This window comes from Xenopus tropicalis, chromosome 6 (genome assembly GCF_000004195.4).
Source record: "Xenopus tropicalis strain Nigerian chromosome 6, UCB_Xtro_10.0, whole genome shotgun sequence".
Classification (NCBI taxonomy): domain Eukaryota; kingdom Metazoa; phylum Chordata; class Amphibia; order Anura; family Pipidae; genus Xenopus; species Xenopus tropicalis.
This window is the reverse complement of record NC_030682.2, coordinates 45,539,283-45,564,134: the sequence shown is the minus strand read 5'-3', so window position 1 is coordinate 45,564,134 and position 24,852 is coordinate 45,539,283. Positions and strand designations below refer to the sequence as shown.

General features: G+C 37.1%; 1 protein-coding gene across 1 annotated transcript; it reads left to right on the top strand.

Annotated features, from left to right (window-relative positions):
• Nucleotides 1–1,139: 1,139 nt before the first annotated feature.
• On the top strand, nucleotides 1,140–23,771 carry efhb (EF-hand domain family member B). Its single transcript, NM_001201467.1, is given in 13 exon segments — nucleotides 1,140–1,248; nucleotides 4,532–4,594; nucleotides 5,666–5,809; nucleotides 6,258–6,438; nucleotides 9,201–9,311; nucleotides 10,759–10,888; nucleotides 11,716–11,799; nucleotides 12,857–12,924; nucleotides 14,091–14,245; nucleotides 17,156–17,363; nucleotides 20,172–20,378; nucleotides 21,941–22,122; nucleotides 23,546–23,771. Coding segments are annotated over 13 exon segments (1,749 nt in total). The 5' UTR covers nucleotides 1,140–1,185; the 3' UTR covers nucleotides 23,699–23,771.
• Nucleotides 23,772–24,852: the final 1,081 nt, after the last annotated feature.

Genomic DNA, 24,852 nt, shown 5'->3' with positions numbered 1-24,852 from the left:
CCCCCCATAATTTATGCGTGTGTAAGTATAAGTGTGTATTAGTGTAATAAGTGTGTGTTGTTTGACACTAACCTGGGGTGGGCAGGTAGCCAGATCATCCTGGAGGGCATGCAGGAACCAGAGGAGTGGGGGGCGCTGGGGGGGAGGCAGAAAACCATGAAACAAGCAGCTTTAAAACTGTTCTTCTGCTCCCAAACCTAGAAGTACTGCAAAATATAGAAAATACGTTCTGTGGCACTTGAAGGGTTAAACACAACCCGTGGTACTAGCATAGGATATGGGTGATAGAGTGTTTGTCATAAACATTTAACTTAATTAAAATCTGGCAGAAGCTAGCAGTTCATTTAGTTGGGACATGCCATCCAGAGTTTGGGCAAGTTGATGCTTTTCTCACACAGGCATATTAAACAGTTCTGCTGTATGCAATGTCTGCATATCTATAATATGAATTGCGCCATACAGCAACATATCGCCAGCTTGTGTTTCGTTGCCACCTGGGTCATGGCACAATCAGTCAGCACCACCTTAGCAGCCAGGTGGGGTCTTAGTGCACACTTTTAGATACTCCTGGGCAGATGCCCATCCGGGGGTGGGTATTCACATGGATCTGCTAAATGTGAACAAAAGCACTAAAATATGGGTTTCTTAACTAAAATAAAAGTTGAAGAGGCTGCTATAAGAATTAAGGGGCACAAATAATATAAGGATTTTTGGGCATTTTAGCAGCTACTAAGCAGAAATCAACTGCAGTGTTTTCATGCGGTTTATGTGTGAGTGGGGGGTACTATTTGGCAGGTCTGCCTTGGGTCCCATAACACTGATTGGAGATGTGAATCCTTTCCTAGAACAAAAATATGGATAATTAAAAATGAAAACAAAGTGATTACATGGCCTTTTCTACTCCTGCAGGAACACATGTATTTGCTCCTCCTGGACGCAGGACGGCTGGAAAAAACAGGAAAAGTTTATAAAATAAATGGCAAAGTTGTAGGTTGGACAGGTATATAGAGTTTGGCTCCATGAACTGTAAATTGTACTAGACTGTGTATATTGTGCAGACAATCCAGCAGGCAGAGTGTGGGATGGGGAGGAGCATGTTGCTAGGCAGCGAGGAAATGAAAACAATTAGCAGTTGCCAGGATCCCCGGTGTGCAGTATACAGGCAGTATCTGCCTCTGAGACGCAATGGCTGAGCTGGCCTCAATCTACCAGGGCAGGTTCATTGATCGATCCCCAAGTATTCGCTCTGTGAGTAGGAATTGTACTGGCCCAAAAAGTTTGCATTGTGCCAGTTTAAGGGGTCCTTCTGCACTTTGGGTGGGGGGCAGCCTTATACTTGGCGAAGGGACAAGTGTACTCATTGCATATAACAGTTGTATGTGTGTCTCACAGATACTGTACTGTAAATCAGTAAACTTCCTAGTTCATATATTATTGTACCTTGTGACTTTTATATGGAATGGATTTCATATACTGTAATTATGTGTTTGGGTTATATAGAGCACTGCGTGGCGAACAACTCACAGAAACTAAACTGAAGCACAGCAGTGGATATGTAATGTTCTGTGCTGCTTTTACCTTAAGTTTATATGTGGTATATGTCGCATTAACATGAAATTATGGGTAAGTGAGAAAAACTGGTTTCCCACCATGCCAGATAGAGTCAGCTACAAAACATATGTTGAATCAAAAAACCTAATAACTAATTAAATGCATCTGCAGTAAATAAGAAATAGGGAATGTTGGAAATGCAATGCAGCTAGATGTTTCCTGCAAAATGTTTCATTTAGAGAGTCTCATATATCACTTTTTCCAGTCTTTTTGGAACAATTAGCTAGCTCTGCTACATCTCAATACGGTCACTGCAACCTGACACACTTCTGCAGTACAGCGTTCCCTGTGTATTGTTACTTGTATGCTCAGTGCTGTACATCCAAACAAAACATTAACAGAACAAATATGGAATGTTATAATGATAAAATATAAATAAGTATATATTCTTGTCTTGCCAGATGATAATACCACTCTGGTGTAGTATGCTGCAGTATTTGTGCATGCCATTTAACTCCGCTGAGTAGACATAGGCATGCTGGAGCCATTTCACACACAGATTACCCTATGGGGTATATTTATTAAAGAGTGAAGTAAGAGCGTGCCACAGTCTAGAGTGAAAGTCTGCCACCCTCAGTTCAATTCTATGGGATTTTTAAAAGAGTATTTATCAACGAAAGTGAAAGCTCACCCTTTGATAAATACACATTTAAAAATGCTAAGATATGAATGGAGAATGGTGGAATTTCACTCTAGAGAACTGTGGTGAGCTCTAACTTCACTTTTTGATAAATATACCCCTATGTATCTGACCTGAACCTTATGTATAAGGTGCAAGATCAAATCTACACTACCATGATTCAGGTATTACCTACCTGTACTTGCATGCAATGGCGTTGTGGTTTTGTCTACTTCCCCCTCTTAGTAAATAACCTTCTTCAAATTTGGAATTACTGGTATCTTGGGGGCTGTATTAACAGTAATCGATGCATTGGTTGTAATGTTTGTTGTGTATTTTTCATTTATCAATCGTGACCACTAAATATTATTAGACATTCATTGTAGCTTTCTTATAATGTTTTAAGATGCCTTTGAAAACCTTATTGTCCTCATTTGTGTGACAATGTTCTGTCAGGGGAAAATATGATACATCCCTGATTGTGACACTGACAAACCTTGATTGTTTTGTAATACCTTATATAAGAGTTCACTTACCCGTCATACTTGCAAATTCCTGGACACTTTTCTTTTTCTTTGGACACTCAGGTAGTTATGCATATTTCATACATTGTTTCCTATAATAGATAAACAATTTCATTTCAATGGACAGAAATACAATGCTGGCATTGTTCTATGGCTGCATTTGTATTCTGCATAAGAAACAAAGTACATTATTACAAGAAAATACATTATTACATTACTGTTCTGTGTAGCATTAGCCAAGTTTTTATCTGTTTCTTTCTGTGCTGTTTTAGGAGGTTGTTGTGCATTCAGAACTGGACACAAAGGGTCAAATAAAGTATAAAGTGATCCCCTAATCATTCTGACTCAGGGCACCAAGATGCTGCCCACTGGACCAGTCATTACAAGAAAAAGCAAAAATACAGGCTGTTTACATACAAACAAGTTAATTTTATTTTGTATCACTTATAATTATTGTTTTTAATCATACTGGATTAATATTATGTGACTAAATATATATATATATATATATATATATATATATATATATATATATATATATATAAAATAAATGTCACCTTTTTCCCTATAAATAAAATTGGCTTCAAGCGTAATTTGCGGCTTGGCCAGTGCAAGAAAAAGTGTTTATTAATCAATCAAATGATAAGACCTGGTATGGGATCAGGTCCAGAACTAGGGGTAGACAGAATAGGCATGTTCCTAGGGTGCAATTGTGGGGGGCCTAGCCCTTCCTCTAGTCCCATCACAGTGAATAACATCAGCCACTACTATCTACCTTTATGCATGGGGATGGGGGAGGTTGTGCTGCTATAGGAGCAATAAGGTGCATAGGTGAGTGTATGCAGGATTTCTTTTCCTGGCTAATTATCCCATTGGCAGTGGTGGTGGGGGGGCTGCAAATGTGGGACTGGCAGGAACCAAGAGTAGGTGGTTGTTGAAGGATATGAGCAGCATTGGGCCAGGTAGCATTGCATACTACTTGGCATGACTGTGATGGGCATTTTTGTTCGTTTGTTCTTGTTATATACACTATTTTGGGGACTGTCACTGTGTGCTCACCAGTTGAGCTGCACCTGGGTCCTGCACTCTCTCTTTGTCACATTTGCCAGCCAGGTTTGTGTTTCAGTGTGTACAGTCTATATAGCTGCAGGTGGAGTTGAGTTCAAGTTCAACAATAGTGCATCTAGTCTTTATGTTTTTTACATTGGTTCATAATTTGTGCTAGTATCCACCACTGACACCTGTGTGGCTGGACATTACTGCACATGAACAGTGCTTAAATATGTCCTGCTTTGGCCTGCTTTATAGCCACCAGGTACACCAAGTACAATTGAGTGTTATACTTCAACAACAGTGTGCTCAAACCTCTAACTAAGATTTCAATACATGCACACAATTGCACTATTTCCAACTCTAGCCCAGCTAACTTCCTGTGTGTATAACTGGATGGTGCTAACATGCCCCTTGATTCAGCTAATGATTTCCATAACTGCATAGAAATAAAAAGGGCCACAACTTAATCCACTCATGTATTTGCTGACATTGGTATGCATGTCTCCAGCCAGCTGTTACTAAGGCATTACCTTTATATACAGATATTCATAATATATCTATGCACTACTTTTTATCACATGGGCTTTAGTTGTTTTTTTAGAGCTATACCTGCCTGCTCTCTGCACCTGTGGTTACATAGGGGCCTATAATGGATCATTTTTTTGACTTAATAAACACTTTCTCAGTGATCTTTTCTCAATAATCTTTGGCATTGTCATTGCAGGCAGGGAAACTTTTCCCAGTTGGAGAGAGAGCAGCAAGCTGCTTGGTTGAAATTCATCCCAGGGTAAGCCAATGCAAGGCTAGAAGTTTATTACAGTGAAAAATCATGTATTTTAAACGAATATGATGCATTTTTTTCAACTTTTTGCAAGTATTTTGTTGTTAATATACTGTAAACCATCAGGCCACGCTCCTACCATCAGGCAGGCGGTACAGGAACATCCAGTTCGCACCAGCAGATACAGAAACAGTTTCTACCCACAAGCCATCAGGCTTCTGAACTGCTGACATTCTGCACACACCAACACACACTCCCCATAACTACTGGACTCTTCACAGTGTCACTTTAAGCAAAGCCACTTTAAATCCTCACTGCACAATTCCAAATATTTCATTGCATTTTTTTTTATTGTAAATACTTTATTGCACACTTTTATTATATTTAATATTTGTATTTTGTCTATGTAAAGTTGGGAGGAACACAGGTCAAAAAAACAATTAATTGCGGTTATGATGCTTCATTGTTATTTGTATATGACAATAAAACTTGAAACATGTGCACTGTATAATGGGTATTTAATTGAGTTTTTATTTTCTTTAGATTAGATTTCTACATTTTCATCTCCATTTTAATAATATAATTCAAACTTTTAAGAATGATTTCCCTCTGTAATAATAAAACAGTACCTTGTACTAGATCCCAACTTAGATGTAATTAATCCTTATTGGAAGCAAAACAATTCTATTGGGTTTATTTATTGTTTAAATTATTTTTTAGTTGACTTAAACAGAGATCCAAATTATGGAAAGACCCCTTATCCAGAAATCCCAGGTCCTGAGCATTCTGTATACAGGTCACATGCTTGTATTTTTAAGTTGCTATAAGGCATGATGCCTCACATTACAGAAAGACCCTTGCGCAGTAAACCTCAGATCCTGAGCATTCTGCATAATATATATGCAATGCAGGTATATATGTGCAAGTTATTTTATGGATTGGAAGGGAGATATAGGGCTGTCTTTGCATTTTGTCTACCCTAGGAGGTCATATTTGTTTTATCATTTTTACTTTTTTTTATTGCCCGGTACATCATTAATAAACTTGTCATGTTATCCTTTATAACATTTTGTGCAGACTAACACCCCCCCTGTGGTACAGAAGTTTTTGAACACGAGGCGTCCAAATCCTGGTGCTCGACGTTTATTCTATGGCAAGGCAAATGATTCACGTGTTGAGGACTACGTCACGCATGGTGTCAGCACACGCCCTTCTTTAAGTGTAAGCTAATGAGGAGTGACTCCGAGGCCAAGAAACTAGAATATTATATTGTATTTGGACAAAGTGAAACATATCTTGGTTCTTGTGTACAACACTTTGTTACCTTGGGAAAAGTAAGCATATTTTCCTTAAATATTATAGGGACTTGATAAAAACCACCTAATTTAATAAGGACTAGGCAATCTTTTGTGGACTCTGACTCCTGAGTTTGTGGTCCATTGTGAATATTAGGAGAAATACCAGTAAAGAGAAAAAAAAAAATTCTAGGTGGTTTCCAAGTTCCACGATAGCCAACTGGTCTCACCTTTTATCTTCAAGCCCTGCCAATGTATCTTGTTTCTAGTATGAATTATGTTTAGGCTTAAACTTCTGCTTTCAAATGAACACTTATTATAAAATTCTGCATAATTCTAAAGAATATATTTCTCTGTCTTTATTTTCTACACAGGCTGGTGCCCTTATTAACCTACCTCCCAAGACATTCTTCCAGCATAGACTAAACGACAGGAAAGAAGCCATATACACTAGCCATCAGCAACGCCCCCTGGGAAAACAACCTGACCAAACAAAAGCTTTGCCTGCTACAATAGATCTCAATGAAATGACATTTGGTCAGAAAAGTAAAAGAGGTTGTTCTCTTTATGTATTTCAGCTTGTATGAGACTTGATAAATATCATGATACTATGGGGCACATTTACTAAACCACGAACGGGCCGAATGCGTCCGATTGCGTTTTTTTCGTAATGATCGGTAATTTTGCGATTTTTTTCGGCGTCTTTCCGATTTTTGCGTAAAAACGCGAGTTTTCGGCGTCTTTAAGATTTTTGCGTAAAAACGCGAGTTTTTCGGCATCTTTACGATTTTTGCGTAAAAACGCGAGTTTTCGTAGCCATTACGAAAGTTGCGCAAAGTCGAAATTTTTTCGTAGCGTTAAAACTTGCGCGAAACGTCGCACCTTTTAAGTTTTAACACTACGAAAAAGGCGCGACTTTGCGCGCAAGTGTTAACGCTACGAAAAAATCGCGACTTTGCGCAATTTTCGTAATGGCTACGAAAAACTCGTGTTTTTATGCAAAAATCGTAAAGACGCCGAAAAACTCACGTTTTTACGCAAAAATCGTAAAGACGCCGAAAAAAATCGCAAAAAATCCGAAAAAGTCGCAAAATGTTCGTTTCCGATCGGAATTTTTCCAATTCGGATTCGAAATCGTGTCTTAGTAAATCAGCCCCTATATTATGGGTCACATTTACTAATCCACGAAGGTCCGAAAAGCGTCCGAATGCGTTTTTTTCGTAATGATCGGTACTTTTTCGCGAATTGTCGCGACTTTTTCGAGCTCTCAATACGAAATACGAAAGTTGCGATAATTCGCGAAAGTCGTAATGGCTATGAAAAAGTCGCGACAATTCACGGAAGTTATAATGGCAATGAAAAAGTCGCGACAATTCTCCAAAGGCATAATGGCAATGAAAAAGTCGCTACAATTCTCCAAAGGCATAATGGCAATGGAAAAGTCGCTACAATTCTCCAAAGGCATAATGGCAATGAAAAAGTCGCTACAATTCTCCAAAGGCATAATGGCAATGAAAAAGTCGGGACAATTCTCCAAAGGCATAATGGCAATGGAAAAGTCGCGACAATTCACGAAATTTGTTATGGCTATGAAAAAGTCGCGACAATTCGCGCAAGTCGTACCGGTTACGAAAAAGTCGCGACAATTTACGGGAAAGTCGTAATGGCAACGAAAAAATCGCAAAAAATACGAAAAAGTCGCAAAATGTTCGTTTTCCAATCCGAATTTTTCTCATTCGGATTCGGATTCGTGGATTAGTAAATCAGCCCCTATGTGTATGGTACACCTAAGGAAATTAAGCACATTATCCAAAAAGCACAGGATCACAGCACTGTAATTTTCACACAGTTTTTACAAATGTTTATTATCTTTTTAATAATCAGACAGTATCTTTTTACTTGATGGTAACTAAGCTGCATAAATCCATACTGGTTGCAAAACATTCCTACTGATTTATTTTTTTTAATATATAATTTTATTTTATTGGCCTTGAGATGCAGTACTCCAAATTAAGAAAAGACCCTATATTCAGAACACCCTAATTCCAAAGTCTCATATAAATATGGGATCTGTTATCCGGAAACCTGTTATCCAAAAAGCTCTGAATTATGGGAAGGCCAACTGCCATAGACTCAATTTTAATCAAATAATTTAACATTTTAAAACATATTTCATTTTTTTCTCTGTAATAATAAAACATAACCTTATAACTGATCCCAAATAAGATAATTCATCCTTAGTGAAGGCAAAGCACTATTTTTATTTAATGTTTAAAAGATTTTTTAATAGATTTAAGGTATGAAGATACACATTTTGGAAAGAAAACTATGGTCCCATGCATGCTGGATATACATATTATTAGAATATCAGTTGAATTGTGTATAAGCATACTATGGGCAGTGGAATCCAGTTGAGAATATAAAAAATGCATTGTATAGGATTGCTAACTTCCAAGAACCAATAAACAGTGAGCAAATTTGTACCAGGGCAGTAACCAATAGCAACCATGCTGTGATTGTATTTTTCTAGCCAGCTGCAGGTAGAACAATGAAAGCAAATTTCTGATTGCAAATTTGCCCAGTGTTTATAAATGACCCCACTGTGTCCTTGCTCAAATTTCTTTCTTCAATATCTTACTTTTACTTTCCTCTTTGGATGACATTATCCCTTGGCCATTATGACACTCAGACATATACACTTGGTGCTACAAAAGTTCTGGTCTGCAAACCTGTAGAATGCAGACACTTGACCAAAAACTAACAAGGGAGGCATGACTGATTTGGACATTTGGATTATTGCATGCAGCCATGATATACATGTATGTATATATTTATATAGTGCATTGTAGTATAATGATTATTTAAGGAGGCTTAGAAAAGATTTGCAGTTTGATACAGTGTACAAAGACATTTACCAGTTTTGTATTTTTTAGAATCTGTACTTTTTATACAAATATGTTTTTTTTAAAGGCTACCTTACTATATGTAGAGAATATAAAAATTTATATTAACTTTTACTAAAGTTATATAAAGTGCTAGGCACAAAAGTGGGCATCAAATGTAAATTGAAAGTTACCCTCAGAAAATTCCTGAAGTAAAAGAATGCAAAATGTTGAAAACGTGCATGGCAACATGCTTACCTATGTGTGAAAAATTGACTGGTGCTGAATGGTTACATTATTGGATTGGGATGAAAAGAGGCACATCTCAGTATAGAAGAGCTAACTGGGCTGTAGAATTTTGTATATTGGTGTTTCTTTCAATAGTTTATAGCAAGCTAACCTTTCAATAAGTTGTTTCTTTTGTTGTAATTCAAGATATATCTGCCTCCACTATTATAAACCCTCCTAAAAGCTTTCAAGAACTGAAAGAAGAATCTCAGAAGGGACACCAATTGTATGTTGTGACTCACAATGATTATGATGTAGGTAAGTTGCATTATAAACACAAATAAGTATATAATACAGAATATATCCTTGGTACTTTAATGCTCATACATAAAATATTTTCCCAGCACGTTGGGCATGTGACACCTATTTAGTTTAAGTGGCTCTGTCACCACACTGCTCTGACACAAAGCAAACCAGACCTGGCAATTAGCATTCCTGTGGTGCACCTCAAACAGCTGCTATTGAGGACCCAAGTTGTCCCTTTGGAACTATACAGAATTTTGACATATTTGTAAGAAGCTGCACAGCTGAGTGAGTTGCTTTGTAACTGATTAGCAACAATGCCACCGAAAATTCCGCCCTACACCTCCTACTTGTGCCTGCACCCGAATGAATGGTATACGCTCGGGTGCAGGCACATGTAGCAGAAATACGCATAAAAACGAGTTTGAAAGTCTTGCGTTTTTATGCGTATTTCGGCTACATGTGCCTGCACCCAAGCGTATTCAATTCATTCGGGTGCAGGCACATGTTGGAGGCATAGGGGGGTATTTTTGGCAAGCGCTTTTCTGCTTGCCCAAAATATCCACCCTACACCTCGTCTGGCATTAGCCTTATTTTGCATGTTTCCTGTGTTCTCTCTCTTATTAATACATATTATTTCATTAAGTATGTGTTAGGTTCCATTATTTACAGTATACCAATATAAGAGTACATTTGTTGAGGGAAACCTGGAAAAATGGAGAAAAAGGCAAATAGTTAAAAAACTTTAGAAAATGAAGACCATTTGAAACACTATTAATAGCAAGATAACTTTAAGGTAAACTAAACCTTTAAATGTCATAACTAATATATCACAGTGGCTATTGGTGTTTTACATTTTAACAGTGGTTAAAGAGTAACTTCCATTATATTATAAGTTTTGTATTTTACTTGACTTGAAAACTATACCTCCAGAATTTTGTGATGGGCTGTGTACTCCCTCGTACTCCCTCAGAGATCACATGACCAGAAATAATGTAGATTTAACTGTAACAGGAAGAAGTGTAGAAGCAAAAGGCAGAACTCTGTCCATTCATTGGCTGATGTGGCCTAGCATATATGTGTGCCTTTGGCTTGTTTGTGTGCACTTAGTACTTTTTTTTTCTGTTTAGGATTACCCAAATGGCACATACTACTAAAAATGTATATTTTTATAAAAATGATTTTTTAAAATAAAGCAAGGTTTTACATACAACAGTTTAATGCAGTATATTGTTATAGAGTCTGGCATTGTTTGGGGGTTTAGTTTTCCTTTATATTTGGGCAATGTTTTTCTTTAAGATCTTTTATCTGTAAAACTAAGGAAAATACTGTTTATATAAAATAAGCAGAAGGTAGTATAGCTAGTGAAATAAGAATTTCAGCCACCCAAATAATGCAAAGCTGCGGAGGCTGTGTGATCTTATTTTGCCTTTGTTTATATATCATCATTCTTATCTTGCAGGTGAACCAAAAGACAGGAAATATGACTGCACAACATACCGAAAGAACAAAAGATTTGGGATTGAAACCCCCCATTTTAATGATGGCAGGCATGTTGCACGGTCCTTGCGGTGGCTTTATGAAACCAAAATGTAGGTGTTTTTCTTCACATAATAAATTATTTTCTTGGCCAAAAATGTACGTTTACCTTTTAAACATAAGAACCCTAGTTTTTTTTGGCTTTTGTTCTGATTTACAGAGCCTCCAGTGCACTTCTCCCTTCCCACAGTACATTGCCAGTCTCCATTAAAGCCCCAGCTGATATTCCAAAGATCCAGTTACACTTTATACTGATTAGGAACCCCTCCAAAGCATTGTATTGCATTGCATTGTATATATCCAGCACTTAGAACAGCACCTCATCAGCACTTAGAACAGCTTTCATACTGAATGGTTAACAACCACAAATTCATCTTGAGTTGAGGACAAGGACAGTTACTTACAAATTCCCCAGTACTTCTGCAGTATACTGAAAAATACAACAGTATGTTAGATATCTTCCAGCACCCTTATATTTTATATATACTACTAGGTATCACAGTTGTCATACCTAGTAGTATATAGCCCTACCCACCTTAGCCCAGCAGTGCATTGTACAGCACCCCTGTGAATATCAAATACTCCAGTGCTCCAGAAATACATTGCAGAGCCTGTCCTATGCAGTATACTGTGTATTATACTGCAGGGAACAATATATTTGAATATATGTTTTCTTTTAGTTTTACAGTAAAAAAGCAGCAAAGCCTTACTCTGATCATAATATTATATCCATGGCAGAGAAAACAAGTTCTAAATTAATATTATACCTTATTTGTCACTAGTCTTTGGCTAAAGACAGGTGATTTTTCTAAGAAAGAATAGCCTTTGCAGCAATGCAGCCTAGTCAGTTAATTAATTTTCTTATTCCTTTTTGCCACAGGAAGGAACGTGCAAACATTGTTCCTAAAGGGGTTGATAATTTCAGAGAGCGTTTCCAGCATCAGCTAGGGAAGGTTTGTGACCCGTAAGTATTATTGTTTGAGAGCACACGTGATCACATCTGCTAAACATATTTAGCCCTTTCGTTGTCTGGCTTGTTTTGATCACACAGTAGTATTATGTAAAGGGTAAATATACACCCATGTTCAACTTGAGTTTAGTTATTATGAATAGTATTGAATATACATTCTGTCTTTAAATTAGGAAATATATTAAGCTTTAGCCTTAGGACCCGGTCCTCTTGTGCATCATTCAGTTTTTGTGTATGACCCTCTATTGTATAATATACCTATTGTATAGTATTTTTTTATAAATACTTTTGATAACATTAATAAGATTTTTTGATTTTCCAACTTCCTTGGTTCCTCAGAATAGATAGGAAGATTATCAAATTAACTGTGACAGTTCAACCCCCTGTATAAAGAATTGCACCCTATATTTAAGCCAGAGATGTGGACAATCAATGGAGAAGTAAAAAGTTTTTATGCAGAGTTCATAATCTCTTGTTTTAACAGCACTGTTCACATTTGGAATGGGGGGGATATTTTTTCTATACAAAATAAAGAACTATTGGGAGGTGGAAAGTACAATAAAGTACAATAACATTTGCAACTGTAGAGGCTGTACCCTTAATAATTGGTCTTCGCATCAGATAGGAAAGCACAATGCAGCTGTCCACTAAACCTCCTAAGAAATCCCAAAAAATCTCTTCTCTTCTCTTCTTTGGCTAACTGAATCCATAATGATCAATGTTTTAGTCTCTTGGAGGATGGATCAAATCATGCCCCAAGAGTCAATATTCTACAAGACCTCTAACTGAACTGTACAATTCTGCCAGCAAATTAGTAAATTAATCTAAAAATAAAATGCTTTTCATTTTGATTTTTAGGGTGGGTTGAGAGTGAAACATACATAATTTAAAGAAGGGTTAGAGAAGACATAGCATTTTTTTCATTTATTTTCATTTATTTTGCATGAGATATATTTGTTCAGAGATTAGGGCTTGATTACACTTCTAACCAAGCCTAAACAAAATGAAATTGCTGAGTATTTATTACATTACTTGAAATATTTCATTCCAGCATTGCAGATACAATGAAGGTTCCACCAGATCACACCTTTGGCATTCCCACCCAGCATGAAAAATACGGTATTGAAATACTGTTTACTATTTGTCTTGTGTAATGCCAATGGTATAGTGTATATATAATTTAACTCGTTTATAGTGGTGACTGCAAGAATCACTTTCAGATAATTTAGTACCAAACCTAAGGGCACATTCACACTAGAACTGAAAACTTGTTGACCTTGGCTAACTTGTCACTACATGCAATATGATCTGATTGCTCCCATTTACATTCATGGAAATCAGATTCAAAGTTGGAATATGAGATTGTGTGCAATTTCTGGGGAATGGTTTATTCAAAGGTAATTTAATGTAAAAGTGTTGTATCTCCTTACTGATGTTACTTCTCTGCTTACAGTACATAATCTAAGATTATGTACTGCTTACAAAAGTTTTTAAAGGGGTTGTTCACTTTTGAGTTAACTTTTATTATGATGTAGAGAGTAATATTGTAAGACAATTTGCAATTGATCTTCATTTTTATTATTTGTGTTTTTTTTAGTTTTTTTACTTTTTGTTCAGCACAATTTCCCATTTTTTGCTATAGTACATGCTCTGTGCTGCTGTCAGTTACCTGAGCTTAGGGACCAACTCAAGATATTCTGTATATATTTAGAACATAAAAGTCATGATACAAAGTAATTAATTCACACTCTCAGAAACCAGTTCAATTTGCATGAGAATGTAATAATCAGATCTTTAGCCTCAGCTTCTTTGAGACGTGAACCACATTTTCTGCTTAATAATTTGTAAGGTCCCCTAAGCTTAGCTTCTTAACAGCTGCCCATAGAACACTGAGCATGTGAGTGATACTGACACTCCTGGGAAAATCCAAGATGGGGTCCTCCTGTGCACATCTTTGAATGTCTATATTGTTACTATAATAGGCCTGCTGGACCTTTAGGTTGGTACAGTAAGTTCAGTATATAAAATATGTCATTCTTGCTACAATTGTTTTTAAGGTTTAGATCTCCTTTAATCAGCTGGCAGATAGTTGTTTTTATATAAACAATAACTATACTGTTATTGTGCCAAATATATAGTTATAGAGGTCAACATAATAGTATATACACCTAAAAATAACATTTTCATTTTTATAAATTTTTTTATTGAATGTACAAATATGAATAAAAAATAACATTAGACAAAATATCAACAGAGAATAACTGTAATCAATGTATTTAATTTAGGCGTAAAAGATGCTCTTGATTTTACAACTGCTAAGAATTTTCTGTGTGGGAGTGACAAGCACAGAGCCATTCGGGCTGCTGTTCACCAACATTTCAAGAGCACAAATTATGAAAACTTTGGTTTATTACTGGAAGCCTTTAGGTATTATGACAAGGTAAGTACAAAGCAACAATTCCCAAATAATCAAATGAGTTCTCATACAATTCCCATTATTCTCTGATTTACAAAAGACAATTGAAGGATGTTGGAGGTATTAGTTCAGCACAGGTTAGCCATCAATATTCTATGCTATATAAAAATCCATAAAGACACTTTTTTAAAAATGTATAACTAACATGGAATAACAGGCAGATTTATCACAGTGTGAAAGTAGAGCTCTCCACAGTAAAATTCACCAACTTTTTCCCCCAACACATGGTAGTATAAATACAGAGTTGATTACATATGTAATAGACACACAACACATAGCAGGATAAATGCAGTGTCAACTTCATGTACAGTCCCGTCCTGTTATAGGAATTTCTTTGGTGCTGGTTTGGGGAGGCTTACCTTCCCTAAGCCTTTATAAACTCTTCCCATGATAACAAAAGAGCTGGATATCGGAGAGAAACAAATGAAAGGTATGTAAAAATGGCTACTGAAAAAGTCACATTTAGAAGGCCAACTAATCAAAGCTTTATTGTGAAACTTTGCATTAGGGCACTGTTTTAGTGACTGCTTGCATTACACAGATTTAATCAGGAAGGGTTTATTTTAATAGGGTTGACACAAACTGCGGAATAGTGAGCATAATGACAGATGATAGCTTTCTGATCCCTAATATTGGAAGTCCAAAGCTATGAAGATAACAAAAAGTATGGTAACTGTAAAGTTTATAAAAGAAGATATGGCTTGAGATTTTTCCTACTGGATAAAATTGTTTTTTTTTGTCATTTTTGGAAAAAAAAATCAAAAACTTTGTTCATGTCATATATTGACATTTTGTGAAGGTGAAGGCATGTCTGTCTTAATATCTGTGAAAAGTATTTGTCAGTGTCAACAAGCAAAAAAGGGCTCTACAGTTTATATTAATTACAGACTTCTCATTTTAAATAGCTGGATAAGCTCTTCAACATTTCTATTTTAAGGGATAATTAAGCAAATTATACTTCTGCTTTACATTTTTTTTCTTACAAAGTCAACACTTAAAAATGCATTAAATCTCCTCCGTTCTTTAATTAAATATTATTTTATGTATTACGTGACTGCAGACAGTTGTAAAATGGGTTGGAATGAAGGAAGCATATTTCTTAATGGCTCTGGTCAGGTCATTGTAATCTTTGTATATGTTGTTTTCAGTGTGAGGAGATGGAAACATTTTGAATATGTCTTTAAAATATTAATTAACAAAATAAATGTAGCATGTAAACTCAAACTTCTTAAGCAAGGGGCCTTTTCATTGTCCCAAAGACTGTTGGGGGGCCGGACCACCAAGAACCCCCATGTGTCAAACTATGGCCCACTCCTGCATTCTCTCTCTTTCAGCTCCCCCTCCCGCTGCCTGCTGCATCCTCTCTCTTCCACAGACCACCCCTCCGCCGTTCCTGCGCTCCGTCCGTCCTTCCTCACACTGCTTGATGAGTCCTCCCTCGTCACTCCCTCCGCTCCGTCCATCTTCCCAGCTCCCCCCTCCCACTCAACGCTGAACCCTCTATCTGCCAGCACCGTCCGTCCTCCCTTTCAGCTCCCCCATCCCACTCCCTGCTGAGTCCTCTCTCCGCTGCCAGGAGTGAGGATGCAGCGGGGGGCCAGGTAAATTAACCTGGGGGCTGGATGCGGCCCGCGGGCCGTAGTTTGAGGATCCCTGATTTAAAACAACATCCTAAATTGTGAATGCACTTTGGGCATTTGAATTGTCTGTGTAGCCCTGAATTAATCTGAATTTATTACCAATCAGCCTTATATCTTGACATTTATATTCTATATATTCCTTATATTGAGTCAGTCCCTAAGCTCAGTAAGTGACAGCAGCACAGAGCATGTGCAGTGAATCAGCAGAAAAGATGATGGGGAGCTACTGGGGGCATGTTTGGAGACACATCTTCCCTGCTAAAGGGCCGTGGTTGCCTTGAGCTGATAAATATGCACTTCTTAAGTTAGGCTTTAGTTCTCTTTTAAGCAAATCTGTAGAGGAATGAAATAAAAATAATTTACTGCCCAAAATGGTAAATCTGTCTGATATACAGTATCCAGTAATACTTGTTTGTACACATATTTTATCGTAACTTGGAAGTGTGGGGCATAGTAAGCTCTCTGCCAACAAACTGATTGTATAACAGGGAAAAAGCCCAAATTCAATAATGCATTTTGTAATGGCTCTGGGATAATACTTTCACATTCAAGGCAGCTGTTTTTTTGGATACATTTAGTATGTGGGGTATAAGAAATTGACACAATTATAATAAGACAGTAGGGCTCATTTGTGAAACAGAACGTAGCGTGCAAAATGTAAAAAAAAAAAAAAATAGCCCCCAATCACTTTTTAGAAATAAGCACAAGTACCCGCCCTGTAACTTCCCCAAAGAATTAATTGCATTTTCAGTCAGCACTGCATTGGTGAGGCACCACCCACCCATACCCTCCCCCAACTAAAAGGAGTTAAGGAGCACAGGAGGTGCAGGCCATAATGGGGCCCAGTAAGGACAGGGCTGATGTGCACCTCCGGACGCTGCTCTTTGCACCAAATTTTTACTCTGGTCTTGGTGCAAAGTGCTTGCATTCCCCAGGGTTTATGGTTCTTTTTAAGTGAGCACTAAGGGATGCGGTCTTGTGCTCTTAAGTGCTCTAGCACTTGCACTCCTGGAATCAGTAAATTATCTCTTGTGTCTCTAAATTGATGTTAAGTGACAGCAGTAGACCACTTAACACCTGATCCAACTCCATAATGTTTCTTAAAAGAACAGAATTGCAATTTGCCTATACATATGTTATTAGATAACATTAGATTTAGTTCAGTTAGTGTAAATGATATTACAAGTAGAGGTTATATTATCATTAATTTTCCATTTGTTATTTTGATTTTCAGAATGGTATTGGAAAAATCACTAAGGAGGAGCTGAAAAGTACTTGTGTTCAGTTTGGACTGGATCTGCATATCGACCTGTTTGAATTTATTCTCCAGTATTGTGAAGTAGATAAAGATGGTCTAATCAACTTTGCTGATTTTATTAGATTTGTAAACTGGAAAGATAAAATGGCAGTTGAAGAACTGGAAGAAAGGTTGTACAGACACGGTATGGTTAATTTCTGAGATCACTTCTGTAACTTTGCTGCATGTTTTAAAAACAAGTACTCTTGGAGTAAAGGGTAGATGCAACTGCTGGAGAGACCAGGGATTCATGGATAACAAGTTGATAAGAAGTTGTCTAATTCCAGGCAGTGTCATTCAGTGGCTACTAAAGCAAAAAAAGTGCTGTCTTGCATAAAAAAGGGCATTAACTCAAGGGATAAAAATTAAATTTTATTTAAAAAGTTTTATTTTGTTCACGTTATCTTCTTTTTCTTTAAAATTCTGAGCTAACACTTAAGAACAGGCACCACTAATAAACCTCCTCTAGAGTAAATGACCATGCAAATGACTAGCAACTAAAATGCAAAATCCTGCTGGTAAAATCATTATTAGAAGACTCATGTAGATGTGGGACTGTGTTTGATGGCACGCCAACAAAGACAAATTCATAAAAAAATGTTGGAAAATCTAAAAACTGTTTAAAAGATAAATTCACAAAAGTGGAGATAGATCTGTCTCCACTTTTATTTTGTCTTAATATCACCACTTTTGTAAATTCACCAATTTTTTCACCTGGCACCCAATTTTATCTCAACTGCTCGCTTATTTATTAAATCTCCTGTTGCAAGTGCTGTTCAAAATTGTGCCACTTAATGTTTTTTTTTTTGCATATTGGAAACCAAAATGGAATCTACTGTGCTACCATAATGGTAGTTTTATGTAAGCTAAGACTTGTAAAAACATGTTTTTTTTTTTCAAATTAAAATGAAACCAAATGCTTTGTTCTATTAAAACATCTACTATAAACAACCATTTTATTACTATCTATTGTTATCTATTATATATCTATAGTATTTAAAAATCACAGCTGTATATATCGCTTGTCCTGTCTCTATGCCTCATGCATAGAAGCGCGGCAGGCAGTTACTTTCACTTTCCATTAAGCACTTTCTCAGTGTCACTGCTCTCCTCTCATTTTACTTGACTAACATGATTAGAAAGGATTTTTTCTTAGGTTGACAGATTTAAGATAGAGGCTACTGAACAGTGTTTACTTTTTTTTAATCTCTCATTGTCTAAATATCATTATATTTTATATTTAAGGTGGCCATACACGGACCGATTTTTTACTTACAAACGACCGATTCCCGAACGATCCGATGGAATCGTTAAGTTATCGTATAGTTGGTGGTGTACGAACGATCGTCGGCCCACTAAACGAGCCGACATTATCGTCCCCAAAATCGATCGGCCAGGTTTAAAAATTTTGGTCGTTTAACGATAAAATCTGCCAGTTGGTGTGAGTGTCAGACATTTGTCTTTCAACGATTGTTCTCTGCGCATGTCACGATTGCCAGCAGCGGAAGTCAAAGACATTCGATCGTACGTAGATGTACGATCGTACGTATTTTACGATAATGATGCGACGAAATCTTTCCCGAATTATCGTTGCCCGTGGATGGCATATCGTATGGGAACTCGATCGCCATACGATCGTTTGTCGATATAATCGTTCATCGCACAACGAGCGAAATCGCCTCGTGTATGGCCACCTTTAGTCATTTTTACCAGACCTAAATGTATATGTTGTTCACTTTTTTCTAAATTTCAAATTTATATTTTATATTGAGTCCATTTCACCACACACAGTTTTATTTTGTTCACGTTATCTTCTTTTTCCTGTTAAAATTCTGAGCTAACACTTAAGAACAGGCACCACTAATAAACCTCCTCTAGAGTAAATGACCATAAAAACCAAGTGACCTGCTTTTTCTGCTTGAGCAATGCAGAAATCATTAAAGCTTAAAGAGAATCACATTTTCTATTCTAGCTTTTTCAAAACTTCTTATTGTATTAGCATATGCTTTTTCTGCATCACATAGCCCATGAGGTACAGTGATAACTAACAGTAGCTCTTTGATGTTGTGTTCTCTTATTCTAGGCTTCCATTCCATCAAAATGTGTCTTCCTTGTTCAATTTAAAAGTCTTTTAAAGGTTTTCATCAAACATCTCATGTTCCTTGTCTCACAAAACCCCTGCTCGTCTTTTAATCTTTCCTAATATGTAGCATCATGTACAATGCCAAACCACGTAATTCTCTCGTCTTTGGATGCTTTTTGATTTATTTTTGATATGCAATTTCCAAAATTCTTCAAGACATTACAGCAGGTTGAAATAATTGGCACTAGATACCTTAACATCCAGGGTAGAATAAATTTCACGTTGACCTATTGTCAGCTCAATTACTGATGATATTTTTTTCATTCAGAGCAAGGTATTCTCTCCAGTAATAAGAGCCTGTGCTGCAAAAACATCCAAGGTTCTAGCTACTGGATCCCTGCTAAAAACAATGAAGCTTGCCATTACTATAGTATTGCTCACTATGGGATCTTTCCCATCCGAAGAAACAAGGTTTTTTTTAAAAATATTTTTCATGTTTTGAATTTTGTGCTGGCTACATATGAGAACCCTTATCCAAAAACCCAACCCAGAAGCTCCTGTAGAGTCCATCTCCTATAGAGTCCATTTTAAGCAAATAATATTTTTCCTGTTATTTTCTGTAAAATAAAAAAAACAGTACCTTGTGGCAGACAATCCTATTTAAAATAGACGTTTGTATGGTGATCCAAATCATCACCCAAGCATTCTGGCATTCATAGATCCTGACATCTCTATCCATGGATGACATGCTTTACTTCAATGAATATTGCCTATAGACGGTGATATATAAATTTGTATAAGTATATTCCCCGCCAACAACTTTTCTTGCTGGTGTTGCCCTAACAATGGAATTTTCTGCTTTGTTCGCAGGAAAAAAACATGTGACTTGGTCTCCAGATTCTTCTATTAAAAGACACCAGGAGAGAACTGATGAATCATCAGAAACTGAATGTCCTAAAGAAGCAGCTTCTGAACAACCATTAAAAATACTGTCAAAAGTAGCAAATGAAGCACTAGATAATTATCGTACAACTTCATCTCAGATCAGCGCAGTTGTGGGCGGCCCAGGTTTCCATTGTAAGCCTTTGACTTTATAATTTGGCTAAAGGTGTTAGCAGTGATTCTTACCTTTATTGAAAGGGAAATACCCTCCCACCAGCTTCCTAGGCACCCCCATGCCATTTAGATTTGGTGCAAATGCAGTACAGTAGTCTGAAAGTTTCACTAAGGCCCAGGGGATGCCTAAAAAACAGGAGAAGATGGCAGACCCAGAAAACTAGTTGAGACATATGAGATCCAAGTCACTGGAGGATGCCAAGAAAGTGACTTAAAGGGCACCAATCACCATGAAATTGCTTCCCCCACCAGAGGTGCAGGCTAATAGAGCCCACACTCGTGTTGAGGAAAACAATAGATTAAAAAAAAACAAAAAACGGTGCGGAAGGCCTAGTACCAGTGGGGGCTGTTTTTAGTGCTCATGTGCATAATCATAAAGCTCATTATGCGCACGTGCATGACTTAGGAGTGGTGGAGGCAACTCACCCATGTACGTCACACTCATGCGCCTAATGATCGCATTGTGGCACTTGCTTGTTTTGTACATGCAAGTGCCACAACATGGCTCCCTTCGCTGAGAGCTCCCTCCTACTGCGGTCAGCCTAGTACTGTAGCACGCTATGGTTTCCCCCAACTGGAGTCAGGGTCTTTTAGCCCACACCTCTGGTAGGGGAAGCTATTTCAGGGTGATAGATGCCCTTAAAGCTTTCCTTTCAGTTAATTTATGATTCAAGTCAAGGCACTAAGTTTGCCCATGAGCAGTAACCCATAGCAACCAATAAGATGTTTGTTTTTAAACAGGTGACCAGTAAATGCTACCTGCTGATTGGTTGCTATGGGTTACTACTCCTGGGCAAACTTGGCCCTGACAGGCAAAAACAACCAATGCTTTGCAAGCCTACAATTTTATTGTTCCTTTTTATTACTTTTTTTTTTATATAGCCCCTCTTCTATTCATATTCCAATCCGTCATTCAAACCACTGTCTGGTTGCTAGCATAAATTAAACCCATTCCAATCTAGGAGGCCCATTTACCAACCATCAATTTTTTTTTAAAACTTGAATCTAATTTTTAGTGCAAAAAGTTGCAGAGAAAAAAATCGACTTTTCTGAGATTTATTATGCATCATGTTGCAGCAACAATTCAATAAAGTCGGGATTTTGGCTGTAACAATTAAAAAAAGTTTAGTTTTTTACTCGCAGCGACTTTTCCTTGTGACATTTAGTAAATATTAGACAATTGTGAAAACGAGTTTAGTCAAATTTCAAAATAAAAAAAAAAGAGAAATTATGGAGTTTTAGTAAATCTGCCCCTAGCTGCAACTGATCTCAGGATATCACTGCCTATATCATACTTAAGTTAACTGAAGGTGTGAATCAGTTAAATGTTTTTATCACAATGTACACTTTAGGAAGAGTTCAAAGTTATCTATATTCTGTCTGTCCAAGGAGACATTTCTACAAAAGTTTCTACAACATTTCTATAAAAATTATAGCACAATCAAAACAGAGAGATGTGTGTTGCTGGAATGAGTAAACTCACTTCAAAAACTGAAAAATTTTACAACTTTTTTTCTATTCAGCGTATCGCCCATGTGGACTACCTAGTATTCGCACGGATATTACTCCTCCTCATTTTCGCAGACTAACTGATAAAACAAATTATGGAGATGAATCCAGCGTCTTTGGGTTGCTTTGTCCATCAGTCTTCTCCCAGCACATGATCTATGAAGATGAGTTTTTTAAGTCACGCTCAAAAAAGGAGGTAACAAAGCCACTACAACTAGAGATAGAATTGTGCCGATTGAACAAATATGGATGGATTAATAGCAGTGATCTGTTCATTTAAATGACTGATAGCTTTTGAGCAGATCACGTGGGAAGCTGGAGAGGTGCAGCCCCTTTAACTTTACTATTGGTTAATGGACCAATTGAAACTGTTGTCAGGCAGTCTGGGCAAGTTTGGTGGAACTGCCTAATCTATATTCACCTTATGTCAGAATACTATGTCCTTATGATATGTTTTCACAAAAGGAATTTTTCATCATTTTAGGGCTCATTCATGCCAGGGAAAGCAATGTGTAATGTACGAAAAACAGACTGTTGGCCATGTTTTTCCACTTTTGCTTCCTTGCTACATAAATATCTCCACTCCAATAAATAATGAATGCCTATATTTAGTGTTCATGAGGACAGGGAGCGACATCCCGTCACCCCCCCCACCTGTCCCCTAACTTGTACATCTAAATGAAAGGTGATCACCCCAAAGGTGCCCTGTACTTACCGCGTGCCATAGGACAGAGCTGGTCTGCACCCGCTGATGCTACCCTCTACACCTTGTTCCAAATTTTTTTATCTGCTGCGAGGAGCAGAGAGCAGCCAAACCCAGGGAAGAAGTGCTTCCAGAGGGTGCTCTTGTGCCCCATAGTACTCATGCACATTTTTCCTGAGTCTTGGTAAATGACCTCTTCTGTTTTATTTCACGTTAGGCAAATTTTTGGATCTAATATGCCTCTAATATAAAAAAATATAACAAATAGAAAAATAATGTATATACTGTAAATAATGTATTTATGGTATAAATCAGTACTGTTCAAGATTTTATATTATATTATGTTCATTTTATATTAGCGTTCTTCACGTGTAGTGCTGATGATGTAGGACATGGCCATTTTATTATATTAATTTTAGTATTGTGTTAAAACATAATCCTAAAAAATAAATCTAAGAATAAATTCACAAAGTTTTTAATATACTATTAGCTGGCAACAATTGGCAAATGGGAAAGGATAATAAAATAGGGAGTGATGCAAGTGGGTCATGGCCTCTCATATTCATAAAAGCCTTTAGGAAAGGGAGGTTACAAAAATGCCTAACATTCCTTCATAGGTTTTATACCCTTCAATTGTCACTGTTTATCAGCTATTAAAATGCCATAGCTTGTGCTGACCATCTGGTCAACATTCTTGATAGCACGTTTTTGCCAGTAGTCGGCCTGCCCATATGTAGTAAAAGGCACTACGTTTGCCCACTGCAGCAACCAATAGCAACCAGCATCCTATTTGTGTTTAAGCAGGTAACCAGTGAGTTCTACCTGCTTATTGGTTACTATAGGTCAAAATGTTTTAAAACTTAAAATGTTGGGAGATAAGGTAATTAATTGTACCAATTGTGCTTTTTATTTGCAGATTGCTCAAATACTCAATAATATTGGTGTGTTCATTTCTGGTGAAGATTTTGAAGAATTGTGGCAAAAGGCTGCAAAGGAACATCCGAAAGGAGAAGTATCTGTTGAATCAATAAGATATGTGCTAGATGCCATGAAAGCAGATACAAAATGAAATTTAAAGAACTAAATTTTAGATGTCTCCTTTTACTGTGTATGAATAAAATAAAAACAGGCATAAATGCATACATCCTTTGTTATACAGTATTTGTATAGATAACCATATATGAGGATTTAAAAGGTGTTTTAATCTGGAACAGATTATATTATTGGCCATTTGGGATGCGGGGCTAGTAAAAAATGATGAATGATTTTCAAAAACTATCTGGACTACTGGGAAATATGGCTGCCATGATCTGTATTGATTTATAGACAATTTTCAAAAAGTATGAAGGTGACAGGTTAATGTCTCTTTTCCCAATTCTGTTTCAACCCAATTAGCTAGGATATAAAAATAGAGGTATTAAGAATGATTGTCTTCTCTGAAAGTGGTGCTTGCAGATTTTGCCTTTTTTCAAAATGGCCAACATGTGCAGAAATGTCACCCAGTCTGGATAGTTTTTATCAAAGTGACTAACACTGTTTTATGTGTCCTAAAGATATTCCACCAATGAGACAAGCTGGTACAGGTATTGAAACAAACTGGAGAGCCCACACTGCTCTCCTTTTCTCTGAGACAGAAATGAATAGTAGAACCAGAAGAGAAGGGAGTTTTAAAGCCCAGTCAGCCATACAGAACCTAACCTAAGCTCTATGCATATGGTGTGACTGCGTTTGGTATAAAATTATATTTAAGAAATCACTGTTTGCACACCTTGGGCCACATTTAGCAGTGTCACTGTTGCAAGTGCTTATTCACATTGGCATTGGGGCATTGCTGTGCAAGGTACAGAACATAGTGCCAGTGAACACAAGGCATCCCTGTTATAGAGCAGGAGATAAGGATAAGGCTTCTTTGCACATCCTACATTGCATATCTGCTGGGTAGGCGCACGTAGGGGAACAACTATATTTCTACACCTGCTTTCCCCTCATGGATAAATGCAAGCATCACAATATTCATGGGAAAGATGCAGGTCATTGGGCTCCATTTTGTATCTCAGACACCAGTGGCTATTCTTGACACTGCAGGACAGAGTGCAAAATGGTGAAAAACAGTGTCCAGACCTACTACATTTCACACTGGTCAGCAACACTATAGCAACTAGAAGCCATCTATGTTATCAGATTTCATGAATATCCTGTATTTTATACGTCAAAAGCAACAAA